Below are 27,865 nucleotides of genomic sequence, written 5' to 3'. Positions count from 1 at the left end.
GGGTTGAAAGAATTTGTCATCTTTATTACACTAAAAAGGTTGAATATGGAAAACACCCACTTTTTAAAAGCATTAGTCTAACTCTTCTATGTTTTGAAGTTTTTTCATACATACTTTTCGCTCAAATTTGCCTAAATTTCCTAAATTTGCACATGGACTTGTTAGAATCACAAGTTTGAGCTATAAACTCTACACATAGTGCCATAAGAATTTTTCAAGACGCAAAATCCATTTATACATTCAAAAATACATTTTAAAAAATACAAAAAATCAATATATGACAAAAAATTATTTCACCTACTAAAAGTTCCAATTATAAAACAGTTCAACCTCCCCCTTTTAGAAATATCTCACCTACATCAAAATTAAATCTGAATTTCAAAATATTATTATAACATCAAAATTTTTAAAACAAATTAAATGATACTTTAAAACTTTAATAGCCAAATTTGATAAATTTTAACCACCACCACTGTCTCTTATGATAAAATTAAAAAATGCTGGAAAATAAAATGTCATTCCTTACAAATATTTGGGCAAAAGGAAGGTTTATCATTGTTACAAAGAGAACCTCATGCAGGATGTTCTGATACACAACATCAAACACTCTTCTGAATGAACGTCCTGTACAGGGCACCTATCTGGTGGAGGGAGCCCTGCAAAGTGTCGACAATTATAAGGAAGATGAGAACAGACGTAGACACTGAACAACACCACGTTCACTATGATCACCAGGATGACTGCAGAGAATTCAGATGGACTGCCAGGTACGTATCTTCTTTTATTTTCACCCCAGAAGAAAAAAACACAAGAAAACGTTTCTGGTTTATTCAAATAAACGCCCCTAGTTGTTTTCTTTACTGAGTAATAACATTGTTTTGGCAGGGAGTCATATGAATATCTGTATGACAGGCCTTGGGAGGATGTTACGGATTTCTACTCTCATTTGGGAGCTGGGCGTCTATCTCTTTCAGATTTAGTGTTCCATGGATCTAAAAAGGTGTGAGTTTCTGTATCATATTGGGTTCTCAAACTGTGCTTAGAAATAAAATAGTAGAAGTGGGAGTAGATGGAGGAGGATTTAAAGAAACACTTTAATATGTGAGATTATATAATATAATGCATTGGAGGCCCCGAGGGTTAGCTTGATTGGTAGATGCTTTTTTAGCGAAAGTTCATGGATGTCAAATACCATTAAGTCTCCAGCAGGTATTTTGGTTGGTGGGTGCTATTTTTCATCCAAAAAACCAGGGAAGAGAGAAGAATTCTGTGGAGGGGCAGGTTGTAATACCGGCGTCCTAATTTGGAATGCTCAATATAGAGAGGAGCGAGGAACTATATTCCCAGAAAAAAAACAGAGTTCAAATGGTTGTATAAAGCATTTGGTTTTCGTGGTGTATGTTATCTGTGTTATTGTTTAAATGGTTCTTTAGGGTTCGAAAGCATGGCCAGTGGTTGACATTAGATCCCACATGGAGGGAGACTGATGAGAACCATTTAGGGGATTGATGCCAATCACTAAATGCTACTACATCCTGATATCTTTTTCTTCCAATTTCTGATTTTGGTTCTCGTATTGTGTCGGTTTTGAAGACGATCTGCTTCTTTTTCTATTGATTGGCGGCGAGTGAATTCATTGTCATGCACTGCCCTACTTCATTAAATCTATTTTTTTTTCCCTTCCATTTCTGACATGATTACTTCAATAGGGACCAGAGATACACCATGAGAGTGCCTAAAACATCTTCAACCCAAATCTAGAAATAATAAAGAATAACATGGTGCTGACTGTTGTGGGATTCCAATGGCTGCCTTCTTGGATGAACCGAATTTGATAAATCATTTTATTAATGTCCGCAAAGACCCCAAAAAGGCAGAGGAGTTTCCTTCACTAAATGTAATATGGGAACTGCTTTTATAGAACATGTGGGATTTTATATGTAGCTGTCTTTAGCGTCGCAGTGCGTTTCTCTTCGACTGGATGTCAAAGAGTGTTTTATATCTGTGTTCAGGAGTTTTTTAACTAAAGTTTTTATGATCTTGGAAACCAAGTAAAAGGACACTGTTGGACGGAGGCATTGGCTATGTAAAAGAGCTTGGTTATTCTTGAAACCAAGGGTTCCCGAGTTTCATCCAACGACCCCAGTTTGTTTGTCCATCCAGATCTGGGTTAAGCTTCTCATCATATGTTGCATCTCTTGATGTATCCGGTGTTAGAAGGTAAATGAAATTAGTTAATTGTATCAAACAAGCCCAAGGACAAGAAGCTTTCTTTCTATGTCAGAATTGTGGAGTTAGACCTTTGTAAAGAACTTCATGAAGAGATAGTTCTATAATACTCAGGCACTTCTTTGTGGCGGGTATTGGATTATGAAAATGTGAAATGCAGATGTAGAAATCGCCATGATTAAGAATTGAAGACCATTTATTTACCACCTGCTATGAGAAGATCTTTCAAAAAGCTACAAAGAAAAGAGAAAAATGCTTCAGACCAGGAGCTGATCCTAACAAGCTTCGGATGGTCACGGGAAGAAGGAAAACACCAATGTGGCCCAGAGAGATTCCAACAATGTTGCAGGAAACGTGACCCCCCCTCGTATTAGTTGCGTTTCCGTACTGAAATGCTGAAATGCATTTTAGTCTGTAAGTGAAACGTGTTTCATACAGACTGAAACGTGTTTCAGTGTTTGTACGGTGTGTTTCCAAAAAAAATTGTTTGATTTTGCCTTAATTTGATTGTTGGGATCCAAATTTTTGGTTTTAATGCCTAATTAGAGGTTAATTATGAATTAGTGGTACTTCTATAAGCTTCAGAGCAGAGTTTTTTCTTTAAAGGAGGGTTTCACTGTCAATTTGCACTAGAAATGCTAATATTTAATGGCAATGTTCAATTCTTAAAGTAAAAGAAAGAAAAAGAAAGATATGGAGAAAGTAGAATTTCATTTCCCATTTAAAATTCAACAGAATTAACAATTTTCAAGATTTCGGGATTGGTAGGATTGCAACTTTTTCATTAGATTCTATCATGTATGAAGGTATGGGATTGGAATTTAATCAAGAGCACCAAGCCCTTTATGTGCCTTGATTTCGGTGATATTGATTGTTGGACTCCTCTATTGGGGCCTTAGCAAAAATGTACCCTTCACTCAACCAAAATTGTTGATTAGGCATGGTAAGTTTTGTCTAGCATATTTTAAATCTTGGATTAGGTAGCTTTATCAAAGTTGGGTGGTGTTGATTGATGTCCCTAGAGGATTAAGGTAGAGGCAAAGGGTGATACCAATAATGAGAATCCCAAAATAAATGGTGGTGGAAAATCGTTTGACATTTATTATTGTCATTTAAATGTTCTTGCTTATTTATTTATAATGCTTCATTTTCAAGTTTCAATATAATGTGCTTTTTATAAAATAGTACATTGTTTTTATGTGTGTGTGTACACATCATATATGTAACACCACCTCCCGCCCCCTGTACTGTTCTCGGGTAGTGGGAGGGTTGCTACATCAAGCTAACCCGACCTCCATGGTTTTGTTATGGAAATGGGGTCTCAAAAGTCTTATTCTCCAAAAGTTAGCATAATTAACTTTGGATAGCACCATCGTGTTCAACTCGTGGAGATATTTTTGGTGATATAAATTTTATCCTAAATCGACACTTGGATCAAAAGATACAACTGTTTGAAGTTTCACCATTTAAACCCTTCCACATAGGCGAGAATCTACCATGTGGCACCCATGTGATATCTTGTTAAAATTGGCAACGAGGCCAAATTCCACTTTAGATACCTCATTTGATGGAGATGATGATTGCATTAAATTCCTCTTTTCGAGAGGACCAAAATTGATCTAAAGATCATCAAATTTGGACAAGAAGAATGTGTTTTTGAATTTATGCCCACACATGTGCAAATTGTTAAGGTCGGCCACATCATCATGTAAGCTCATGAAGCCCAAGAAGATGTCACTTCACCCTTAACGACTTGTATAAAAGTGACCTCTCACCTCATTTGGCATCATCATCACTCACACATTCTTCTCTCCCCTTCTTTCATTGGTTCGTACAACTATTGGGCATATTCTTTCTCTCACACGTGTGGCAAGGAGGACGAATTTCAGACAGAATTACAAGGCCGAAAATTTCAGTCTTTCCTGTAGTTTGACTAACGTTGACTTTGACTTTCCAGGCAGATTTTGAGTTCAATATTTTGGGTAGTTTTTTGTTTGGGTAGGCTATACTCTTTGGCACAAAAACCGAGGTGTTCTGAGCACTTTAACTAGAGAGATAAACTGCAGGTTGATTGCAGACTTCAGGGCAGAGTTTGACCAAGTTTGATCGTTGATTTTGGGACTATTTTGGGCTGACTTTGACCTCATGTTCAGGCCGAGTTTCACTGGGTATGACCGAGCTGCTTTGAGGACATTTTACTTCTACTTTGACCAGTGTTGACTTTCTGGTTAGGGCTGAATTTTACTGTAGTTAATTATAGATTTGACATGGCTATTTTGACTTTGATTTGGCAAGTCAACTTTGACTTTGTGTACTCTCTCTCTGTTGAACATTATATATAATAAGAAGAAGAATTGTTCAAAGGGTTTTCCCCATCTTGGGGTTTTTCCCTGGCATCCGCCAAATCTGGTGTCCTCTTGTCTTGGCTTGTCTTCTACATTTTGTTATTTCATGTTCTATCTATAGTTTTTTTCTGAGTAAAGACTATTCTATTAAGATTAAAAAGAGAAAAAATATTTACAAAGAGGTTTGAACCTCTGAGGGGGCCGTAGCCAGCCCTCTGTCAAAGAACCGTTGCAGGTAGCGCTTTTCCTTCTGTTTACAAAAATGATAATCATAGCCTCAAAACAGAACATAACTATATAGACCCAAGACTAAACAGAGCTAAACACTTCAGAGTGAGCTACCCTATTACAAAATACTGTCCTTTACCACCATTACAAAAAAGGAAAGCCAGAATTATATCTTGGAGAATGAACAATTTCATGCTGATGGTATCAGATGCCATGCACAAAACGAAAACAAAAACTGACTTGCTTTCCTGTAGCTGAAGCCGAAGGTAATTAAACCTGCTGTGGCGCATCTGTAGCATTTTCATTAACCTGGTTGGGGGATCTTGCCCAGGTTACCATCACCTCATCTTCAGCTTCCATCAAGTTGCCTTCTGGAGGAGGCACAAGGTGCAGAACACTTTCATAGAGGCGCGCCGACTCACAAGCTATGATTTGCTCCTGAGGAGAGTCCAGCTGATGGCGAGCATCTTTCTGTTGACCCTCTTCGTGCACCGCAACAGAAACCTTGAGGACAGCACCAGCCAAGCTGCTCTGAGAAGCACTGGAATTCTGAGAAAGCGACTGTTTCTTGGAATTTTCAACTGAGCTTGTGAGCTCATCTTCTTCCTCCGAGAAGATAACCGTGATTATAGCTGAGATGAGCGGTCTGTTAAGTTTGCTTTTGAACTTAAACCTGGATGTATGAAGAGAACTGTTTAGGGAGGGACCAGAATAGTCAGAGGGCGGAGAGGAAGGCGAAGCAGTAGCTAACGGGGATATATGACGAGGCGCAGAGCTACCACGCCCCCCGACCCTCCCAGGGACCCCGAGTTGCTCCCACGCCTGGGAATACCACGACGACGGGCCATAACAGAATATAACAACGGAATGAAGATGCTAAAGGATTGAGGGTGAGGGAGAAGCACCTCGCAGACTAAGTGTAACCAAATTGAGAACCAGACTTTTGTATGTAAGACCCAGTAGCCAAGCACACATAAGATAGACTCGACCTCAAGAAAGTACCCAACAACGACTGAATAAGCCCAATACCCAACCCAGACACCGTCAACAAGGACAAAAACCAAATCCCTTACAGAGATGAACCAGAAGACTGACTTAAGACACCAGACACAGATGGAGAAAACTAACTTAATGCACCCAACGCCTTCGGAAAGAGGCAGAACTGTATACCTGAAGCTGACCAAATGAGAGCAGTTATGGGACCATGGTGGCTTCCAAATTCTCTGGATTACACTAAGACTCTGAGACCATGACCACCAGAAGAGACCTCTGCTTGAAGAAACCAGAAACACTACATTGATACCTGAAAAGACCAGAACAAATGAACCATGGCGAGTGCACGCCATCTTGATAACTTTCATCTGCGTACTTCGAGCTCGGGCTTTCATTAATGCTGATTAATTACCTGCCTCGAACCGCCTTACCCTGCTTAACTGCGTGCCAGTTGCCGGCTTCGCATGCTCCAGCATTAACATCTATTAAAGACACTCGCATCCGGGTGTGAGTCTTCCTTCGACTGCATATCTCTTGTTACTATAGAATGGAAGGTAGAAAGTTGGTTCTCGGAAGCTATGCAAGATATAGAGCCTTCAAAGAATTCCCTTCCACTGTCCACTCCTAAATTAGCAAGGAAGTCTGCCAGTTTGTTCCCTTCCCTTCTGATATGTTTAAAGGAAATAGCCTGATTATGAATGAGCCATTGTTGTAGTAGCTCAAGTCGAGAGGCCATTCTCCAGCTGCTACTGACCTTGTGAACAGGTGATCCCTGCAGAAGTTTTGAGGCCATATTGATGATGATTTGGGAGTCCCCTTCCACTATAAGAGGAAGGAGCCCTCGTTCTTGCGCCAGATTAAGCCCTCTCCATAATCCTTCCAATTCCGCTGCATTATTAGTATTCCAGCCAATTGAGCCAAAAAAAGTGATGAGGGGAGTACCCTGGTAGTTTTTGATGGCTCCCCCATATCCCGTTCTCCCAGGATTCCCTTTCGATGCACCATCAAAGTTGAGTTGAAACACATTGATTGGCGGTGGAGTCCAGCTTGCGGTGGACTCTTGATACCTTGAGGAATTTTCTTTAGAAGAAGTCGGCTTCTGTAATTGTATCTGCCAGTTGTCCCATATAGCTTGTTCCTGCGGTAGTGATGGGAAGTCCTCTTGTGACCATCCTTTGATAGATAAAGTTTCTTTGATGTTATGGTGGAACCCGGTCCATATCTGCTCAATCTTCAGTAATTGATCTTTAAAAATCCTTCTTTTTCTCTCCTTCTAGATATTCCACATCAGTAATCCCGGTATGATTTGCCATAGTTTGTTTAAAACTTTGCTCTGATATGGCTCTTGGCTCCAGGTGCGAAGGGTGCCTTTAATGTCCCCAGCCACTCTGCCATCCTTCTGACAGCGAAATGTGACCTTTTCCCACAATTTCCTTCCAAGCGGACAGGTTTACATAAGATGTAATGCTGATTCCTCTTCCTGTTTGCAGTTGAGACAAATGGATGGCCCAGAGAAGTTCCTTTTCCTGAGGTTGTCCCATGTGAGAATTCTATTGTGTGATAGAAGCCACAGAAAAGTAGAAACCTTCGGCCATATGGAGGGGTTCCATATTTTATCCCATAAATTGTTTCTGATTACTTTGTTTTTGATTATGATTTTGTAGGCTTCTTTGGTTGTGAAGGTACCCTTTTCCTCATATCCCCATCTGAGAATATCCATGCCTGCCGACTTTAGAATTTTACGTTTTTGAAGTTCCGAGGAGAGAGAAAGTTGAGTTTGCTCCGGGCTGTGAGGTGATATATGACTAGCTTCTTTCCACTCTCTATGTTCTTGGTCAGTGTGTGAGTTCCAAAAGTGACTTACCTTATCATACTGATTTATATCTTGATCTGAGATTCCCTGAATAATAGCTCTGAGGTTTGGAAGCTGCTGCCATGAGTCTTCCCAAAACCTTGCTGTGTGGCCATCTTTCACCTCCCAAAAACTGTGCTTTTGAATTATATCTTGATGTTGAATGGCTGAGTTCCAAATAACCGAACCTTTACTGACTTCTGACATTCTAATTCTCTCCTCTAAGGGTATGTTTCTTGCATATTTTGCTGTCTATAGGGAAGCCCAAGGTGTGCTGGGATTTGTGAGCCATTTCCACCAGATTTTTGCCCCCATTACCATATTGCTATGTTCTGGGTCTCTTAGTCCAATGCCTCCTGCTTTTTTAACAAGCTTTCTCCCATTTGACAAGAGCCCACTTTCGATTTGGCCCCGAACTTCCCCATAAGAAATTACGCTGGAGCTGTTTGATAGCTTTGAGCACCCACTTAGGTGCCGCCAATATAGAAAAGAGGTAAAGAGGCATGTACTGTAGAACAACTTTAATTAACACTATCCTACTAGCCATATTAAGAGCTCTATGAGTCCAGAGGAACAGTCTGGCTTCCAGTTTTTCTAAAAGGCTATTCCAAGAGGAATGCTTGAGAGCCGAGGCACTTAAGGGAGCTCCCAAATATTTAGAAGGGAGGGAAGCGATGGTAAAGCCTAGGATACGGGCTATAGCTCTTTGGGTAGTGGGAGGCGTATTGAAAAAGAATATCTAAGATTTGACTTTGTTGATGAGAGCTCCTGAGGCTTCCGAGAAGTTTTCAAGAATTGATTTAAAAGATTGAGCTTCTTGAACAGAGGGATGACCAAATAGCATGTTATCATCTACGAATTGCTGGTGCGAAAAGGCAGGGGCCTGGTGGAAAGCTAGACCCTTAAGGTTGTGAGAATGGATAGCCGATTTAATGCTACGGCCTAGTCCTTCAGCTAAGATGACAAACAAAAAGGGCGAGAGAGGATCCCCTTGTCTGATCCCCCTAGAAGGACGGAAGGTGGGCGACGGGATTCCATTAATGAGAATAGAGAAGAACGAGGAGGATAGAAGATTGCTGATCCATCTGATCCAGGAGGGGGCGAAACCAAAGGCTTTGAGGATTTTTTGCATATATTCCCAACTGATACTATCAAAAGCCTTAGACAAATCAATTTTGAGCATCATACCTGGTTTTTTTGAATGCTTGAGAGAGTGGATTATTTCATGGGTTAAAATGATCCCATCCGTGATCTGCCTTCCTTCTACATAACCAGATTGTTCTGGAGATATGATGAGGGGAAGCATGGGCTTCAGTCTGGAAGCTATGACCTTGGAGACAATCTTGTATATAATGTTGCACAAAGCAATTGGTCTGTATTTGTCCGGAGTGTTGGATTCCTCTGCTTTGGGGATTAATGCAATGAATGTTGCGTTCAGACCTGGATACATCCATCTTAGAGTGCGCGATTCTTCCACGACCTGCCAAACTTCCCATTTGACCAGATCCCAGAAATGCTGAAAAAAGTTTGAAGTAAATCCGTCTGGTCCTGGCGCTTTCCCTGCTTTTAGCTGATTTACCGCAGTCTCAACCTCCTGAAGACTTATGGGCTTGAGAAGAAGAATATTGTGATCTTCAGTGATTAATCTGGGTATATGTCTGATAATTTTATCAATAGCCTCTGTTCTGTTTATGTTGGGTTCTTGATTCATCTTCTTGAAGTAATTGAGGAACTCCTGTTCGATTCCTATGTTCTATCTATAGTTACTGTCAATGTGATTAATGGTTAATGTGATTGCTATTGGAAAGTAAATTGGAAATTGTCATTGGGCTGCTAAAGGACATTGAAGTAATTGTGCTAAGCATAGAACATACCATTGTTAACTAAAATTAACATGGTTTCAGAGCCCAGGTGAAGACAAAGCCCAAGCAAGAGAGAGAAAAGCAATCACTAAGAGAGATCTATTGGACAAGTTCCCATGGCATCTACATCTTACTTCAAGACCGAGGACAAGCTCAATGACAAATCTGACTATCATGCATGGAAAATGACTTTGGAAGAGCATGATGCAATGGACTATGTGTAGGAAAAAGTGGTGGAGCCTCCTTCAAATGCACCTACTGTTGCGAAGATGATGTATGAGAAAGGTGAGGTCAAAGCTAAGAAAATGATCGTAGACTCCATTCAAAAGCATTCAGTTGCTTATATTTCTGATTTGGGAACATCTAAGGAGATGTATGATGAGTTGGTTGGGATGTTCAAAGTGAATAATGCAAATCAAATCCTCTTTCTGAAGAACAAGTTGAAGGACATCAAGATGAATAAAGGGGAGTCTATTCAATCCTACTTTACGAGAATAACACAAATCAATAATGACCAACTATCTATTGGAGAAGTTATTGCTGACAAGGAGCTCACTCTCATTGCACTTGGAGGTCTTTCAAGAGCATGTGATGTGTTTAACACCACCATTCTCAATTATGACAGTATACCTAGTTTCAATGAATTATTGGCTAGATGCACTCAAGAGGAGATGAGGATGATGGAGAGAGACAAGCCCTCAAATGGAAATGAACCTACTACTTTCTCCACTCATGTAAAGAGGAAGAATAACGCTGATCCAAGGAGATAGGGTCAAGGATTCAAGCAGGGATTCAAAGAAGGAAGAAAAGGAAGGTGCTACAAATGTAACAGGTTCGACCACTATGCTAGAGAGTGTCCTCACAAGAAGAATTCTTCAAGGGATGACAACAACAACGACAATTTCAAAGGCAATGGCAATCAAAGGAACAACAGGTTCAACAACAAAGGAAAGAGGAATGCTTCCGCTGCTCGAAATGGAAATGGTTGGTCTTTGAAAAGGACGAGAAATACCAGGTATGATGAAAGTAATGTTGTAGAAAAATAAAATGAGTTTTTATCTTATTTCCACTTCATGTATTGCCTCTCCTTCAGATACTTTGGATCATTGGTTGATTGATAGTGGAGCCTCAAGGCATTTCATTGGGTACAAGGAGGCCCTCTCAAATTTGGTTGAAAAGAAGACTAATTTGGAGATCATACTTGGAGATAATGCCACCAAACTCGTGAAAGGGGTAGGTACTGTCACTCTTCACTTGAATCAAGGTCAAACCATTCATCTATAAGAAGTGTTGTATGCGCTCAATTTGAAGAAGGACTTGGTGTCTATTTATGTGATGGAAGATAAATGCTTCAAGGTAGCATTCATTGATGGAAAGATATGTATTTGGCAAAGAAACCTTAAAGATGCATTGACACTTGGATTTAGGGTTGATGGTCTCTATCAAGTTGGAGGAAGTCCTTTGGGAGCCTTGACTTGCGATACTTCTCTTCAATCTGAATTATGGCACCAGAGATTTGCCCATCTTCATTACAAAGCCTTATCTGGGGTAAGGAAGATGGTCAGAGGTATGCCGGAGTTCAACATGAACCATGAAGGTGTTTGTCAGGGTTGTGCAACTGGGAAACTTACAAGGGGACCATTCCCTTCTAGTGAAAGCCAAACTACTGATATTCTTCAATTGGTTCATTCTGACCTATCTGGTATGTTGCTCGTAACATCATTGGGAGGATACTTATACTATGCAATCTTTGTGGGTGACTTCTCACGCAAAACATGGACCTATTTCTTGAAGAAGAAGGATGAAGTGTTCAAATAGTTCCGTTCTTTCAAAGCATTGGTGGAAAATCAAATAGGGAAGAAAATCAAGATATTAAGGACCGACAATGGAACCAGATATGAATCAAATGAATTCAATGACTTTTGCAGAGAAGCTGACAGTAAGAGGGAGAGAACTATATCATACACTCCTGAGCAAAATGGAGTTGTTGAAAGGAAGAACCGAACAATTATAAAAGCCAATCATGCCATGCTCCATGATCAATGTCTACCAAAGTTATTATGGGGAGAAGCTGCCAACGCTGTTGTGTATGTTCAAAATAGGAGCCCACATCAAGCGTTGGATTTCAAGACACCCGAGGAGCTTTTCATTGGTAAAAAACCTGATGTTTCTCATTTTAGAATATTTGGTTGTCCCATGTATTTTCATGTGCCTAAGGAGAAAAGAAACAAATTGGAAGCATTTGGGAAGAAAGGTATATTTGTTGGCTATAGTGAAAATTCAAAGGCATATAGAATCTATGTGCCTGGTCAAAGAGATGTGGAAGTAAGCCATGATGTCACCTTCGATGAAGATACCGCCCTTGGGAAAGCCAAAGATCTCCCTATCCCAAGGAAGGACAATGATGATGTTGTGGAAAATCAGGGTGAACCTCCAATAGACGAGCCTATGCTCGATATTGAAAGCTTGATGGATCCCATTGATCCACCTTGTGGTGATACCTATACTTCAAGGAAAAGACCTTTGTGGCTCAAAGATACTCTTGAAGATGTTGAAAAACATATTGCTCCAAGAGGGACATTTTGTGAAAGTAAGAAGCCAAATAAGTATCAATAGTACTTGGCTGTTATGAGTACTATTATTCAAAGCTAAAGTAGTGTTACTTGGGAGCGGAAGCAAAAGTGGGGAGTGGGAGTGAAAACGGGAGCAGGAGTGACATTTCAGAAGCTCCCGGTTTGGGAGCGAATTTCGGAGCGTTTTTTATATTATATATATATTTTTTATATTTTGATACATATATGTCAACAAAAACATGTAGAATAATGAATTAGATATAAAAAACATAAAAAAACATAGATTGAACCATATAACAACAATAATCTAGAAGTTATAATCTTCATCGACCACGTCCACAAGTTAGTAACATAGTAACATACAACATATTGAGTCTCATGATTCATCAATCTTAAAGTTTCAAGCTTTCAAAATTCAATATATAACATTTATCATCATTGATCACCAAAGTTGTACTTGTAAGCTAAGTGTAACCATTACAACAAATAATATCTAACATGAAATGAAATGTTATAAAATGAAATGAAATGAAACAACTTTCAACTTTCATGAAGCATCATATTCATAATTCATTACTAATGAGTTATAATTGCCAACTTCAAACTTAAATTGTCATATATTGTTTAAAAAAATATCATAATAAATATGAAAGAGTCAATAGTTATAAAAGCTACTAGAAACTAGAAAAGAGAAGTAAATCTATTATCTATTTCTTATGCTTGGGCCTCTTGCCACCACGAGAAATGTCTAATTTTTTAGTCTTGTTGGAAAATTAGGATCTTTGTCATTAATATCACCCTCTAAGCATTAATATCCAGAGGTATCTTTGTCATTACCTCTGTATTTGTATAGGGATCTTTGTCATTAATATCACCCTCTAAGCATTACCATAAGATAGAAAAAGCATACCATGTCAAGTCAAGATTTTGTTTGAGTGATGTGTACATTTTTAGGAGGGTCATGATAGAGGAGTTTGACAACCAATGTCACTAACATCAAGGTACATAGAGGGATTGGTGCTCTTGATTAAATACGAGTTCCATACCCTAATACATGACAAAATTCAATGGAAACATTACAATCCCCCAATCCTGAAATCCTGAAAAACTGATAAGTCTGCTGGATTTTGAATGAAATCTAAAATTCTACTTTCTCCATATGAAATCCAATGAGGTCAGAACCACTCTTAAACATCTTGGGTCATTTCATGGTAATGTTAAAAATTTAAGTAAAAGGATGAAAAAGTTTCATCCTTTTACTTTAAGAATTTAACATTACCATGGATAGCATATCAATACTAGGGCCTAGACTTGATCATTAAGCTGCCCCACTCAAAAATTATTTGTTTCTTTCAAAAAAATTGCATTTTGAACATTACTACAAAAATTTTTTTGCAAAAAGGCAAAATGCTCCGAAAAGGCAGGGAGTGAATTTTTTTTAGGGAGCACACTTCCGACCCGCTCCCGAGTCGCTCCTGCCCGGAGCGCGGATTGGGAGCGGGATCGAGGGGGGGGGGTCACTCCCCCGCAACACTGAGCTAAACCATGCAAGTTCGAAGAAGCCGTAAAGCACCAAGTATGGAAGGATGCGATGAATGAGGAATACGGATTTGTCATGAAGAATGATGTCTAGGATGTGGTGCCTAGACCCAAGGACAAGTTCATGGTCACCTCAAAATGGATTTTACAAAATTAAACATGGAGTTGATGGGAGTGTTGAAAAGTATAAGGCTAGGTTCGTTATTCGAGGTTTCTCTCAAAAGGAAGGAGTGGACTATGATGAGATATTTGCACCAATTGCTCGATATACCACTATCCGATCTATTATTGCTTTCGCTGCCTCTCAAGGATGGAGCCTACATCAAATGGATGTTAAGACTGCTTTCTTGCATGGCTCGCTTAAGGAGGAAGTCTACTTGGAACAACCTTAGGGGTTCAAAGTACAAGATCGAAGGACACACATATGTAGGTTGAAGAAAGCCCTTTGTGGGCTGAAGCAAGCCCCTAGGGCTTGGTATGAGAGGATTGATAGCTATCTTATGAAGCTGGGATTTATGAGGAGCGATGCTAATCCTAACTTATACTTCAAGGTTGAAAAGGACATGCCTTTCATTTTGGTCCTTTATGTAGATGATCTCTTTCTGATAGGTGCAGATCTTCTCATTTATCAATTGAAGAGGGAGATGACTTCTGAATTTGAGATGAAGGACCTAGAACTGATGCACTACTTCCTAGGCTTGGAGGTCTGGCAAAAGGCAGGTGAGATTTTCTTTTCTTAAGGAAAAAACATTGTGAAGTTGCTTGAGAGATGTGGGATGGTGGATTGCAAGTTTGTGTCTACTCAGATGGAACTCAACTTCAAGAAGCTATGTGGAAGTGCTGTCGGGCCCGAATTGGCCAACCCTTTTGAATATAGACAAATTGTGGGGGCCCTGATGTTCTTGGTAAACTCTCGATCGAACATATGCTTTGCTGCGAATATGTTGAGTCAATTTATGGTCAAGCCTCATCACATCCATTGGATTGCTGCTAAGAATCTCTTGAGATATCTTCTTGGCACAATCAACTATGGACTGAGATGCACTATCGGAAATTTGACGCTGCATGGATATTTTGATGCTGACTGGGCTGATAGTGTGGTGGATCGAAAAAGCACGTCTAAATGTTGCTTCTCATTGGGGTCTGCTTCAATTTCTTGGACGAGCAAGAAGCATAAATCGATTGCTTTAAGCACCGTCGAGGTTGAATACATTGTTGCTAGTATGGCTTGTTGTGAGGCTGTTTGGTTGAGGAAACCTTTTAATGAGCTATTTGAGCACGTGCTGGATACCACCATGATCTACTGTGACACCCAGAGTGGGATTCACCTTTCAGAGAATCCTGTGTTCCACGACTGCTCCAAGCACATTGATATCAGGTACCACTTTATCCGAGATATGGTACAACGGGGAGCAATAAGGCTCTAACACATCAAGATTGATGAACAGGTTGCAAACATCCTCACGAAGCCCTTAGGGAAGGTCAAATTCTTAACCTTTCGAGAGAGACTTGGAGTCATGGAAAGGACCTCCCATAAGGGTCCCACTTGAGTTGGACATTGAACTCTGGGAGCTCCTGGGGGCTTGGGGTACTTCTGGAGCTGTAAGCGACCATAGGGTGAGCGGTTCACCTTCCCTTATCGGTGTGCTGTGTACAGGGTGAGTGGTTCACCTTCCCCTATCGGTGTGCTGTGTACGGGGTGAGTGGTTCACCTTCCCCTGTGATACCCCATGATGGTTGACATGTGTGTAGGGTGAGTGGTTCACCTTCCCCTATGATTGGTGACACGTGCGTAGGGTGAGTGGTTCACCTTCACCTACGATTGGTGACACGTGTGTAGGGTGAGTGGTTCACCTTCCCCGATGATTGGTGACACGTGTGTAGGGTGAGTGGTTCACCTTCCCCTAGTATTGACATATGCATAGGATGAGTGGTTCACTTCTCTTATGGCATATGGGCAGGATGAGTGGTTCACCTTCTCCTGCAGATGCCCCAACATACGCCCTACCCATGTAGTCCAGGACTCATGGGAAGTACCTCTCATATGGCCAATGAGTTGGGAAAAGTGGATAGGGCCCATAACACTATAGATGGATGCATCATGTACTGCCGTACTCCCCATGTCTAGGATGCATGATGTTTAACAACTTGATCTGGGATCAAGTCTGATTGAGGTTCTACCTCTAGATTGACTTTTGTCAGTGGAGAGTGGTAAGATCTTGTGACTCACTCTTGATTGATTGTTCTCCAATATTTATATCAATGTTCAATAGAGCTGAGATGAGACGAGATACAAAGATGGTTCATGATAATAAGATGTCATGATGATCAATGATGATGGATGGATTGGCAGGTGGAATTCTCCCTAGTTGAGAGGGAGTGTTAAAATTGGCAACTAGGGCCAAATTCCACTTTGGACAACTCATTTAATGGAGATCATGATTGCATTAAATTCCTCTTTTCGAGAGGACCAAAATTGATCTAAAGATCATCAAATTTGGACAAGCAGAAATGTGTTTTTGAATTTATGCCCACACATGAGCAAATTGTTAAGGTCGGCCACATCATCATGTAGGCTCATGAAGCCCATGAACATGTCACTTCACCTTCAACGACTTGTATAAATATAGGTGACCTCTCACCTCATTTGGCATCATCATCACTCACACATTTTTCTCTCTCCTTCTCTCATTGGTTCGTACAACTATTGGGCATATTCTTTCTCTCACACGTGTGGCAAGGAGGATGAATTTCAGGGCCGAAAATTTCAGTCTTTCCTGTAGTTTGACTAGTGTTGACTTTGACTTTCCATGCAGATTTTGAGTTCGATATTTTGGGCAGTTTTCTGTTTGGGCAGGCCGTACTCTTTGGCACAAAAACTGAGGTGTTATGAGCACTTTGACTGCAAAGATAAATTGCAGGTTGACTACAAACTTCAAGGCAAAGTTTGACCGTTGACTTTGGGACTGTTTTGGGCTGACTTTGATCTCTTGTTCAGGGCGAGTTTGACTAGGTATGACCTAGTTGCTTTGAGGACAATTTGCTGCTACTTTGACTAGCGTTGACTTTTTGGTTAGGGCTGAATTTTATTGCAGATTTGACAAGACTGTTTTTACTTTGATTTGGCAAGTCAACTTTGACTTTTTGTACTCTCTCTGTGCTGAACATGTGATCTAATAATAAGAAGAATTGATCAAAGGGTTTTCCCCATCTTGGGGTTTTTCCTTGGCATCTGCCAAATCTGGTGTCCCCTTGTCTTGGCTTGTTTTTTGCATTTGGTTATTTCATGTTCTATCTATAGTTACTGTCAATGTGATTAATGGTTAATGTGATTGCTATTGGAAACTAAATTAGAAATTGTCATTGGGCTGCTAAAGGACATTGAAGTAATTGTGCTAAACATAGAACATACCATTCTTAACTAAAAATAACAACCTGGCACCCAGAAGGTGTCCATGTGACACTCGCAAGACTTGCCACATGGCACCCATGTGGTGCCCATGTGATGCCCACGTGGCACCCCTACCCTATGCAGGTGGTGCCACGTCACCTTGTGGCATCGGTGTGTCCTTAACTACTCCCACGTCGCACCTCCCACGTCACATATCCCCCCGGGCCCACACATCTGTCCCCGTAGCGTGTTATGTTAAGAATTTATGTTATTTTTAATTCTTTGGAGTTGGGTACCTTCATGGACTTCCACCAGTCCAAAGCTCCGGACCCTCGAAGTCTTGAACTAGTCTTTCATCACGTGTGTGTTTGGGCTCCTCTAAACAATTCATAGGTTCAGGGGTTCAGACCCTCAAACTATATTCTTTGGCGTGCACCTCTAGGCCCGACTTGCATCTGGTCTCTTGAATGCCTCAGACACATTTAGTCTCCTGAATGCCTTGAACTCCTGAACTATTCCGGTCCAGCCCACCCCCATTATATGGCAAGCATTTTCTTATTTACTTTAGTTAATGTTTAGCTTCCCTTTTTCCTTAGTAAATGTGTTCGACCTAGAACACGAGCAATGCTAACCTTGATGGGTCCCGTACCAATGGGCTTTAATTAATTCGATCAATTTTAACCTCCACGTCAGTTGAGTCTGGCCCATTCAAGGTTCAAACCTACTACGAGTATGCACTTGCTACTCTCTTCGAACGTTCAAACTCTCAAACTGGTTTGAACTAGCCCTATTCCGGCTTGATCACAGGGTGAATTTTGACTTAGCGCACCCAAATACCTTTCCGGGTTTCCTATGAGTGATTCAAGGATTTAACTAAGGTTTTGTAATTCTGCCTAAGATCCACGCAAACACAAGAATATATATATATATAGATATATATATATATATATATGTACATGTCCTTAACGAGGTGTGATGAATGCAGTGCAGTTCATTAAAATGCACACATATGGGTGCATCATCTCTTTGTAAACAGATCACTAATCCCAACTAGCCCAAGGCTGCAATACTTAGCGATTTAGGTCATATTGATCCCAGATGCCCTTGACAAGAGCATACGCTTACGTCAATATTTATACTTGCTTCCGTCGGCACATCAAGAGGAAGGAAAACTTCAATTAGTCATACATACGAACGTTACCATCAATAAATGACAATAAGCCCTATAAAGCTCATCAGTCAGCAAAAGCTCTTTTAGAGCTCAACCATAAATATCCTCTAGTGATTAAGAAGGTTAATACATGATATTTGACCCATCCATAGCCATTCAACTAGATTCTTAAACACTCACAAAGGACCATGCAAATAACCAAGATCATATTTTTATCTATTGGAATATACTAGTCCTCGTAACTTGAGTGTTCAAACATATTCATGCAGTCCATCTTGTTGCAGCTGCATAGGAACAAATATTCCCTTATTAACAGTGCCTAACAGGTTAGCATATTAAATAACCATGCATATGCAAGAAACTATGTACACTTATGTATATAACTCAGTAAACCATGAGGATAATGACAACTCATAAAAACTCTACTTGTATACCAGATAGCCGATTAACCATGACTATATCATAAACTAGAAATTCCTACTCAGTTTTTCAATGACAATACAAATGCATGTCCAATAGACATATTTCACCATGCAGATAACTACAAATACTGTGACCTTGTAACTCAAGCCATCTCACACAGGCGTCACCAGGTTATTAATCAGTCAGTCCCTCCTTCAATTCCCAGTTGATTTAATATGATCAGATAAGTGTTCATATCTGTGCCTATATATATATATATATATATATACATACATACACACACACATTAGGATTTGGATGGAAACAAGCATTTGAAATTCAAAATAATTGGAGGGAAAATCCTTAATGCAAAAATTCGAAATTAAAATTTGGAGCCCAAATGAGGCCGTTTGCCTTTAGGGGTGATGCAGGAGCATCTGAACTTTCAAGTCATTTTTGAAAAATCAAGGCTTTTTGGAAATAAAGCTCCAAAAGGGGCTTCAACATTTAAAAATAATTCTAATTCCTTGTTTGTAAATAATCTTAGATTCTTTAATTATTGTAGAAAGTATGAGTTATAGTTTTAGAAAAGTTGTGGATAGAAAAGATTTTGTCCACAAGGCAAAAGCTAATATACCTTGAAAAGCATGAGAGATTTAGGGGATAAATCATGAGAGCTTCATGGAATAAATCATGAGAGCTTTAGGGAATAAATCAGGGAGTGATTTATGGATGTAGAAAAACTACTTTTCTTGTAACTTTGTATTTAATCATTGTAAGCTTACGGGCAAAGCTAATTGTCAAATGAATGTAGAATCAGGCCAAGAGTGGAAGAGAGTTTCTGAGTATTTGTGATGTATAGATTTTAATTAATGAAACAGGGTTTTCATACATTTTCTGTGTTCATGAATTGTCCGTGTGTTTGTATGAATGAAGAATTCTAGTCTTTTTGAAATCTAGAATTAGCAGAGTTTCAGCATCTGTGTGAAGCCTGAAACTGATGATAGATTAATTTATAAATCATGTGAAGAAGTAATTCTGTGTAAGAATTAAGGACAATTTGTGGTTAAATAACTCAGGTGAAGAATTCTGTACATGCTGTAGAGTTCACTGTGTGTGGATTAGAAGGATTTTTGCATGATTGACTCCTTGAACAAATGAGAAGACTTGTTGAAGATCAAATGAGGACTGGGAGGCAACTTTAAATAATCATTCAGGATTCAATGTTGAATGAAGAAATCACCCAAATCTGAGCCAAAGACAAATTGATGGTCAAACGCAGGAAGCAGCAATTGGGACATGTGAAAAAAAATTCACACACCATAAATTATTAATGCATGCAGGTTGTGAATCAATTGATTGAGGAGTGTGAGATTCAGGAAGTGGAACCTTGCAGGAAAAGTGGATTTTCCTGCTATCATGGGGTCAAGATTTAATTTTTATTTGAAATTAAAGCCGCCTCATAAGCTTGAAACCCTTCATGAATTATTTTTAGCCATAGGTGTTTGAAGAAAAGCCTACTTTCATGAGCTTGGCTAATGATGGGGTTCCACATCATCTCCCTTTGGGGTTTTGGGCCACAAGTTGGGGCTTTCAACTTCAACCAAGCGTAATTCTCAAAGTGTGAAGGTTCTCGTGGCATTCCATATACCACCGGAATCAGCTCAATGAGGAAAACCCAACCAAGATGATTTTAAGATCAAATTCACTGAGCTTCATCCTCAAATACCTCAACAAATGCAGGGCTACTAGGGTTTCCAGCCTTCCTTTCATTGGAGCTTCCAACTAATGCAGTCCAGACAAATATTAAGAGCGTTCAATAACAGACATTGGCATCAATGACAAAACCATTCAACAAAGTCATCCAGAATTTCATCAATGTTTTGGTCAGTTATTTTTTATTTGGCACCAGCTACTTTAGAGATTGACATCAAATTGAGGTGTCATAATATGCATCTCTTGAGATTTAAGATCCTCTCCACCTTTGGCCTTCATTCTATAGGTAACTAGTTTTGAAATTCATATTAGTGCACTTGCATTAGTTGAATCCCACCACTTAGTATTACCTCATAGATGTAAAGTTTATTTCTCATCTATGTAGCATGGCTTTGCATCCCCTGCTGCAGTGGACAGGTCGCTTGCCCCTAGTTTGGGACCAGGCAACTCATAGGTATCCTGGGGATGCAGTAAGGGATTCCTTTGTGTTTTCATGTATTCTCCTTCTTACTTTCAATGACTACAATGTCATTCAGCGCTTGTTTTATAGCACTTGAAATCAAAGCATCATTTATGTTTGGAGTGAAGCTGTTAACGAGATTTTGTTGTGACATATAAGAGTGATGTTTGCCCCTGCTTTCCTGGGGAGGAAATTGAATTGATCTTTACTAGGTTCAGAGAGAGAGAGAGAGAGAGAGCATCTTTCAGAATATACCTTCATGTCATTGCATTGAACTTTATAAAGTAGATCTTACATGGAAAAGGAAATACCCTCTTTCTTTTCTCTTTTCTAAATTTGATTGATTGAACACTGGTCTTCCAGGGAAATATTGCAATACCCTCTGGAAATGCTGCTGTTCCATCATGCACGGGAATTCTTTTGGAAAACAACTCAAAAAAAGCAAAAGGAGGAAAGTGGGCAAGGAGGACATTCAAAGTACTTTTATCTTATGATGGAAATCAATTTGATGGGTGGCAAAAACAGCCAGGACTGAATACAGTGCAAGGGTGATTGAACAGTCTTGAAATATTTCCTGTTATGTGATGCTAATACGGAGTTTAAACTTGGTAATTCTACACCAAGTGAACAAATAAATAAATTTTTAAAATAAGATCTTCTGATAGGTGGTGTATAACCTATTTTACATGGATGAATTGTATGCATATAATATGATATATGGATCTAACTTATCAATCTTAATTATTTTTGTTCTCTTAGGTTGGTTGAAAAATCTCTTGGAAAATTTGTTGACGAGAAAAAGGCTCAAGAACTAGAGGCTAAAAAAGCTTCAGTTGAAGCGGCTGTGTCTGTTGCTGGACGTACTGATAAGGGTGTCAGTGCCTTTCAACAAGTTTGTTCGTTCTGTAAGTTTTTACTACTGGTTCTCTGGTTTTCAGACTTGTTTAAATTGTTGGCACAAGTTGATTGAAATCATTGGAGGGCCAGAACTCAGAAGGCACTGGCATACTGGTTGTAAGTTGTAACCACTAAATATGAAAGCATAGTTAATGTTATGAACTATAAAACTATAGAACTTTTTTTTCGGATGGAACACTTAAGGAGACATCTAATAGAGACTACTGCATAGTCTATATTATTTCTTGACAATTTTTTGTTAAAGTTTTTTTTTTTTTTTTGTAAGCTTGTTAGGACTACATCTTCATCATGTCCAATATATCACCCCGATTGGGGCGGGGAATTGAACCAGTGACTTCACATCAAGGAGTGCCTTAACAGAGCACCCGACCACCGCCTATCCAAGACCCTGTGGACTTAAAGAATTAATTTTGATTTATAAAAAGTAAATTAAAAAATATAATAAAAGCAGTCAACTTGCTATTATGGGCTGCCTTTTTCCCCAAAAAAATTCATTGATGGACCAAAATTTCATTTACCTAAACTATACAGTGTTACTGCCCAGACCCTAACCTCTTGTGACAAAGTCCCGAAGCACAAGTAAGATCTTGGAGGAACTAAGAGGGTGTTAATTTTAGATAACAATGGTATGTTCTATGCTTGCAACAATTACTTCAATGTCCTTTTATTAGCCTAATGTCAAATGATAATTTCCACGTAATTTCCAATAACAATAACATAACTTCACATTGGCAGTTACGGTAGATAGAACATGAACAATAAAACAATAAACTGCAGAAGACAAGCCAAGACAATTTGATCAATTCTTCTTGTTATCAAATATCAAATGTTTAGCAGAGAGAGAGAGAGTCCAATAATGTACAATGATGATGAAGTCAAAGTCAATGTGACTTGACTTTCCAATTAGATGATCCAATACCATTGCCCTTAGTCAAATAGATGGCCCAATCAAAATCTGCAATTCTGCTCAGTCAACAGCAGTCAAACAACCCTAACCAGAAAGTCAACAGTGGTCAACGCAGCAGTAAAAATGTCCTCCATGAGCTTGGTCGAGGTCAAGGCAATGCAGCCTTCCTTGGAGGTCAACCAGCAACAAACACAGTCAACATAGTAGCAGTCAAACTCAGTCAACCAAAAAGTAAACTCTGTGGTCAATGCAGGTCAAACTTCACCAAAAGCCTTGGTTCCTGTGCCAGAATGTGTGGCCTACCCAAACAGAGATATCTCCACAAAAATCGCAGCAAAATAGTGCCAAATAAGCCTCGGTCAAAGCTGGTCAAAGGTCACTGCAGAAAAGTCAATGCAGAAGAACAGAGATGCCCAGTCCACCCTTCGCACGTGTGAGAAGAATCTACTGCCTCAGATGTGAACGAACCAATCAAAAGAGAGAGAATGTGTTGTTGTGATGAGGTGCCAAAATGAGGACATATGCTATATTTATAGTGGTTGATGTGGGGTGAAAAGACATGTCTTTTCATCCATGAGCCGACATGAAAGGGAGCCGACCTAAAAAAGAAGCATTTGGAGGAAGACAAAAAATCCAAAATTCCCAATGATGAATGATGTCATCAAGAGCTCTTCAAGGGTGAAGAGTGCCATCAAAAGAGGAGTTGCTAAATGAGGGAATTGATCCCTAGTTGCCAACTTTAACACTCCCTCTCAACTAGGGAGAATTCCACCTGCCAATATCCATCAACCATCATGCCATCCTGATCATCATGTACTATCTCTGCATCTTGTGTTGTCTCTGCTGAAGATTGATATAGATAATAAGAAGGATCGATCAAGAGTGAGTCATAAGACCTTACCACTCTCTACTGACAAAAGTCAGTGCACATAACTAGGGGTAGAAACCCAATCAGACTTGATCTTAAGCGATCAAGTTGTTGAACACCATGCATCCTAGACATAGGGAGTACGACAATACATGATGCATCCATCTGTAGTGCTGTGGTCCCTAACCACTTATTTCGACTCTTTGGCCAAATGAGAGGTACTTCCCAAGAGTCCTAGACTGCAAGGGTAGGATGTATGTTGGGGCATCTGTAGGAGAAGGTGAAACACTCATCCTACTCATATGCCATAGGCAATGTTGCAGGAAGCGTCTCCCCCCCGGTTCTAAGGCCCGAAGCGCGTCCCGTACGGATTTGTACAGGAAGCGTCTCCCCCTGGTTCTAAGGCCCGAAGCGCATCCTGTACGGATTCGTACAGGAAGCGTCTCCCCCTGGTTCTAAGGCCTGAAGCGTGTCCCGTACGAATTCGTACAGGAAGCATCCTCGGAAGCGTGACTTCAAAATTCGGATGCGCGGTTCCGCCTGTTTTGGACGCTTTTTGGAAATTTCCGAATGCGCTTCGGAGGGCGAAGCATACGCTTCCCGTACGATTCCGGAAAAGCGCCGCGCGAAGGGAAGAAATGCAATTTTTTTTTTTTTTAGCTGACTTTTTTTTTTTTTTAAATTTTAGCTGACTTGGCATAAAGGGGGTGGGTCCACCTTGGGTTAGGGTGAGGAATGAAGGGAATAAAGCCTCCATTCATTCCTCATTTGCTCACTTTGAGTTTATGAGAGTTGGAGAAGAGAAGAGAGGAGAGAAGAAGAGAAGAGAGGAAAGGAGAGGAGAAGAGAGGAGAAGAGAGGAGAGCTTGGAGGAGTGAAGGAGGAGGAGCTAGGAGGAGGAGGTGGAAGAGCTTGGAGCAAGAGCTTGGAGGACCTCATCTACAAGAGCTAAAGAGGTAAGTTCAAACCCCAAACCCCCTTATTTTTTTTGTATTTTTCTCCTCCCTCTCCTACTCTTTCCCATTGTTTCTACTTGCTCCTTTACTTGCAGGTTGTCCACCACCTATATCCATATTCCAAGATGGTGTTCTTTTGGCTTCTATGTATCATTCCACTCTTGGTTTTAATGATGGCAAGGGGGAGTAGGAATAGAAGGGAAGAAGCACAAGAGGACAGTGGTCCCAATATGAGTGACTCAATGTATGATGAGGAGGAAGGGTTTGAAGAGGAAGGGGATGAACTTGAGGGGGAAACTGAAACACTAGAGGGGAAAGCTGCATTAACACCCTTGTGGAACTATGTGACAAAACTTGATGGGGGAAAGGGTGGTGGAACTTACAAATTTGTGTGCCCTCATGGTTGTCATGGAGAAAAACCATATTATGGTTCATATACCTGTGTGAGGAGGCATCTTTGTGGGGTGCTGGACAATGATGATAAAAAGGGTCCTGTGGGGATACAAATTTGCCCAAACATTTCATCTAAACAAAGAAGAAAATACGTCCAAAAAGAGGAGGTTGCACAACAAAAAAACAAGAAACAAGAAACTCATTCTGAATCAAGTGCAACCTCTAAATTTGGTAGCTCATCTCCTCATTGTACTTCTGCAAGCTCTGGAGGTAGAAGAACAATAGGGGATTTCTTTAATGTTGCTGGGAGGGATGATGTGGATGGAAAGATAGTCTGTTTTCTTTGTGCTTGCGGTGTACCATTCAATGTGCTTCGCTCTCCCTATTGGCATGAAATGGTGAAGGCCATCAATGAAGCCCCAAAAGGATGCAAGGCCCCCAACTATGAGAAAGCTAGAACAATGTTATTAGAAAGAGAAAAAGCTAAGGTTCAAAGAGCTTTGACATGTTTTACAAATGAGTGGGTAGATTCTGGGGTATCCATTGTATCAGATGGGTGGACAAATATTAGAAACCAACATTTGATAAATGTTCTTGGTGTTTCTTCTAGTGGTGCAGTATTTATTACATGTCATGACTCCTCCTCCATCAGTGCATCTGCACAAAACATTGCAGATCTCCTATTGCAATCAATCAAAGATGTTGGTCCGAATAATGTGGTTCAAGTGATCACAGATAATGCAACAAATTGTAAGGCAGCAGGAAAAATTATAGAGTGTACTCATCCACACATCTTTTGGTTTGGGTGCCTGGTTCACACATTGAACCTTTTGATGCATGATATTGTGAAGCACAAAGAATGTGGGTGGATTACTGAGCTTTACAGGAGAGGGAAGCAACTCATTAAATTCATCATAGGGCACACATGGGTAAACTACTTCTATTGCACTTACTCCAAGTTGCAATTGCTTAAACTTGCAAAGACAAGATTTGCCAGTTATTACCTCACCTTTAGGCGGCTAGTGAAGGTGAGACAAGCTTTAACTAATCTGGTGTGTGCTGAATCATGGGTTGAAATTAACACTGACAGAGATGGTGCTAATGCAGTCAAGGAGACTGTTCTTGACATTTACTTTTGGTCACAGGTTAAATATGTTTTGCAATTTACCAAACCAATTTATTACATGATCAAGTTTGGAGATTCAGATTGACCAGTAATTGGGGAGGTGTATGAGCAAATGGATAGCATGTTGCGGCAGATTAAAGACATTGTTGAGCCTAGAGATATCAACTTGTACAATTATATTTGTGCAGAGGTGGAAAACCAATGGGAAATGCTAAATGTTCCATTGCATGCATTAGCATATGTTTTGACACCTAAATAGTATCATCCATCATGGCTTTCAACACCAGCACCTTGCGGGGGGGGAAGCAAGAGAAAACCACACCAAGATCAAGAGGTTCACAAAAAATATATGGTTGCATTGAGTAAATTAATCCCTGATGAGGAGGAGGCTGCATTGGTACAGAGACATTTGAGCAACTATACGCTTAACACTGGTCCATTTGGGAGCATGCATGCAATTAGAGATCGAGAGGCTTTTTCTTCTCTTGAGTGGTGGAACATGCATGGAGGGGCTACTCCACTTCTATAGACTTTGGCATTGCGGGTGCTATCATAGGTGGTAAACACTTCTTCTGCAGAGAGATGTTGGAGCTCTTATTCTTTCATCCACAGTGTTAAAAGGAACAGGTTGAGTTTAGACCGGGTAGAGAGCTTGGTTTATGTTCATTACAACTTGCGATTGTTGTCCCATTACTGTGAAGATGCAAAGTCTAATAAAGACCTGTTGATTTGGGACAAGAATCCAGAGGAGCCCAATTTGGAGGATGGAGTGTTGCGATTAGAGCAATTAGAGGATGCTCTTATCTAGGTATGTCCATTGTGGTATGAATTTTCCTTATAAAGCATTTCTCTAATTCATGTTTTTAATTTTTTTGTTAACTAGTGTTTTTTTTGCATGAATTTTTTGAGCGATTCCAGGATGATGATGATCGTGTTGATATGCCACCCTCACCCCCATCTGGTCCCTTGGTTCCTAGGCTCCATGGTTCAACACCAACAACAGGGGGTTCTTCTTCATCAGTTACAGTGCCACTGCCACAACTTCCACAGGCACCATCTTCTTCATTGCCACCACGTGGAGGCCCACCGCCACATTCTCTTTGTGGTGGAAGGAGGAGAGATTAGTAGATATATTCACAATTTACTACTTTTGTCATAGATTACTGATTAGACTTGTAGGCTTGTGAATTTGAATTTTGAACCTTTTTTGTCTTGGAAGTTGGCAGTGACCAAGTGACATATTTTATAAACATTATTATTTGAATTTTGGACATGACAAATGTTGGCAGTTGCTCACTTGCTAGATAAATCATAATATGCTCTATGTTTTATGTTTTATAATATGCTTAAATGTTTTATGTTTTATAATATCCTTAAAATTTTTATGTATGTTTGTAATCGCTAGAATATAGATGGTTGATGTACATACTAGTAACTACAATGGAATCATGGATGCCATATCTATCTTAATTTATGCAAAAATATGCATGTTTTCATGTCTTCTACAACTAATTTGGTATTTGGGATGTTTGTTTTGAGTATAAATGCATATATATATATATATATATATATATATATATATATATAGCAGACGCTTCGCTTCCTAAATTTTTGGAAAATGACGCTTCCGTGTCCCCGCTTCCAAAAAACGTCCCCACTTCATCCCCGCTTCCAAAAAAGTCCCCGCTTCGTCCCCGTTTCATGCAACATTGGCCATAGGAGAAGGTGAACCACTCATTCTATGCATATATCATCAGCCATAGGGGAAGGTGAACCACTCGCCCTATGCTCACATATATCATCATGGGGTATCATAGGGGAAGGTGAATCACTTGCCCTGTACATAATTTACCTATAAGGGAAGGTGAACCACACCCTATGGTCGTACATAGCTCCAAGAAGTGCCCTATGCCCCTAGGAGCTCCTAGAGCTCAAT

At 40.0% G+C, this 27,865-nt stretch overlaps 1 protein-coding gene across 3 annotated transcripts in view; it reads left to right on the top strand.

Moving 5' to 3' along the window:
* The first annotated feature begins 527 nt into the window (after positions 1-527).
* Positions 528-27,865, top strand: part of LOC149176910 (uncharacterized) — a 64,397-nt gene continuing 37,059 nt past the window's right edge. For 2 of the 3 annotated variants that reach the window (XM_089420014.1, XM_089420013.1), the window contains exons 1-4: positions 528-767; positions 886-1,000; positions 21,125-21,309; positions 21,521-21,666. In XM_089420014.1, coding sequence (XP_089276140.1) covers positions 616-767; positions 886-1,000; positions 21,125-21,309; positions 21,521-21,666 — 598 coding nt within the window. In that variant the 5' untranslated portion in view covers positions 528-615. The remainder of the gene's footprint in view (positions 768-885; positions 1,001-21,124; positions 21,310-21,520; positions 21,667-27,865) is intronic. The other variant, XM_089420012.1, reaches the window with a different exon arrangement.

The sequence above is a fragment of the Pinus tabuliformis genome, chromosome 4_1 (genome assembly GCF_031772625.1).
Source record: "Pinus tabuliformis cultivar Carrire ecotype Pingquan chromosome 4_1, CPIR1, whole genome shotgun sequence".
In the NCBI taxonomy this organism is placed as follows: domain Eukaryota; kingdom Viridiplantae; phylum Streptophyta; class Pinopsida; order Pinales; family Pinaceae; genus Pinus; species Pinus tabuliformis.
This window is presented reverse-complemented; position numbering and strand designations above follow the sequence as displayed.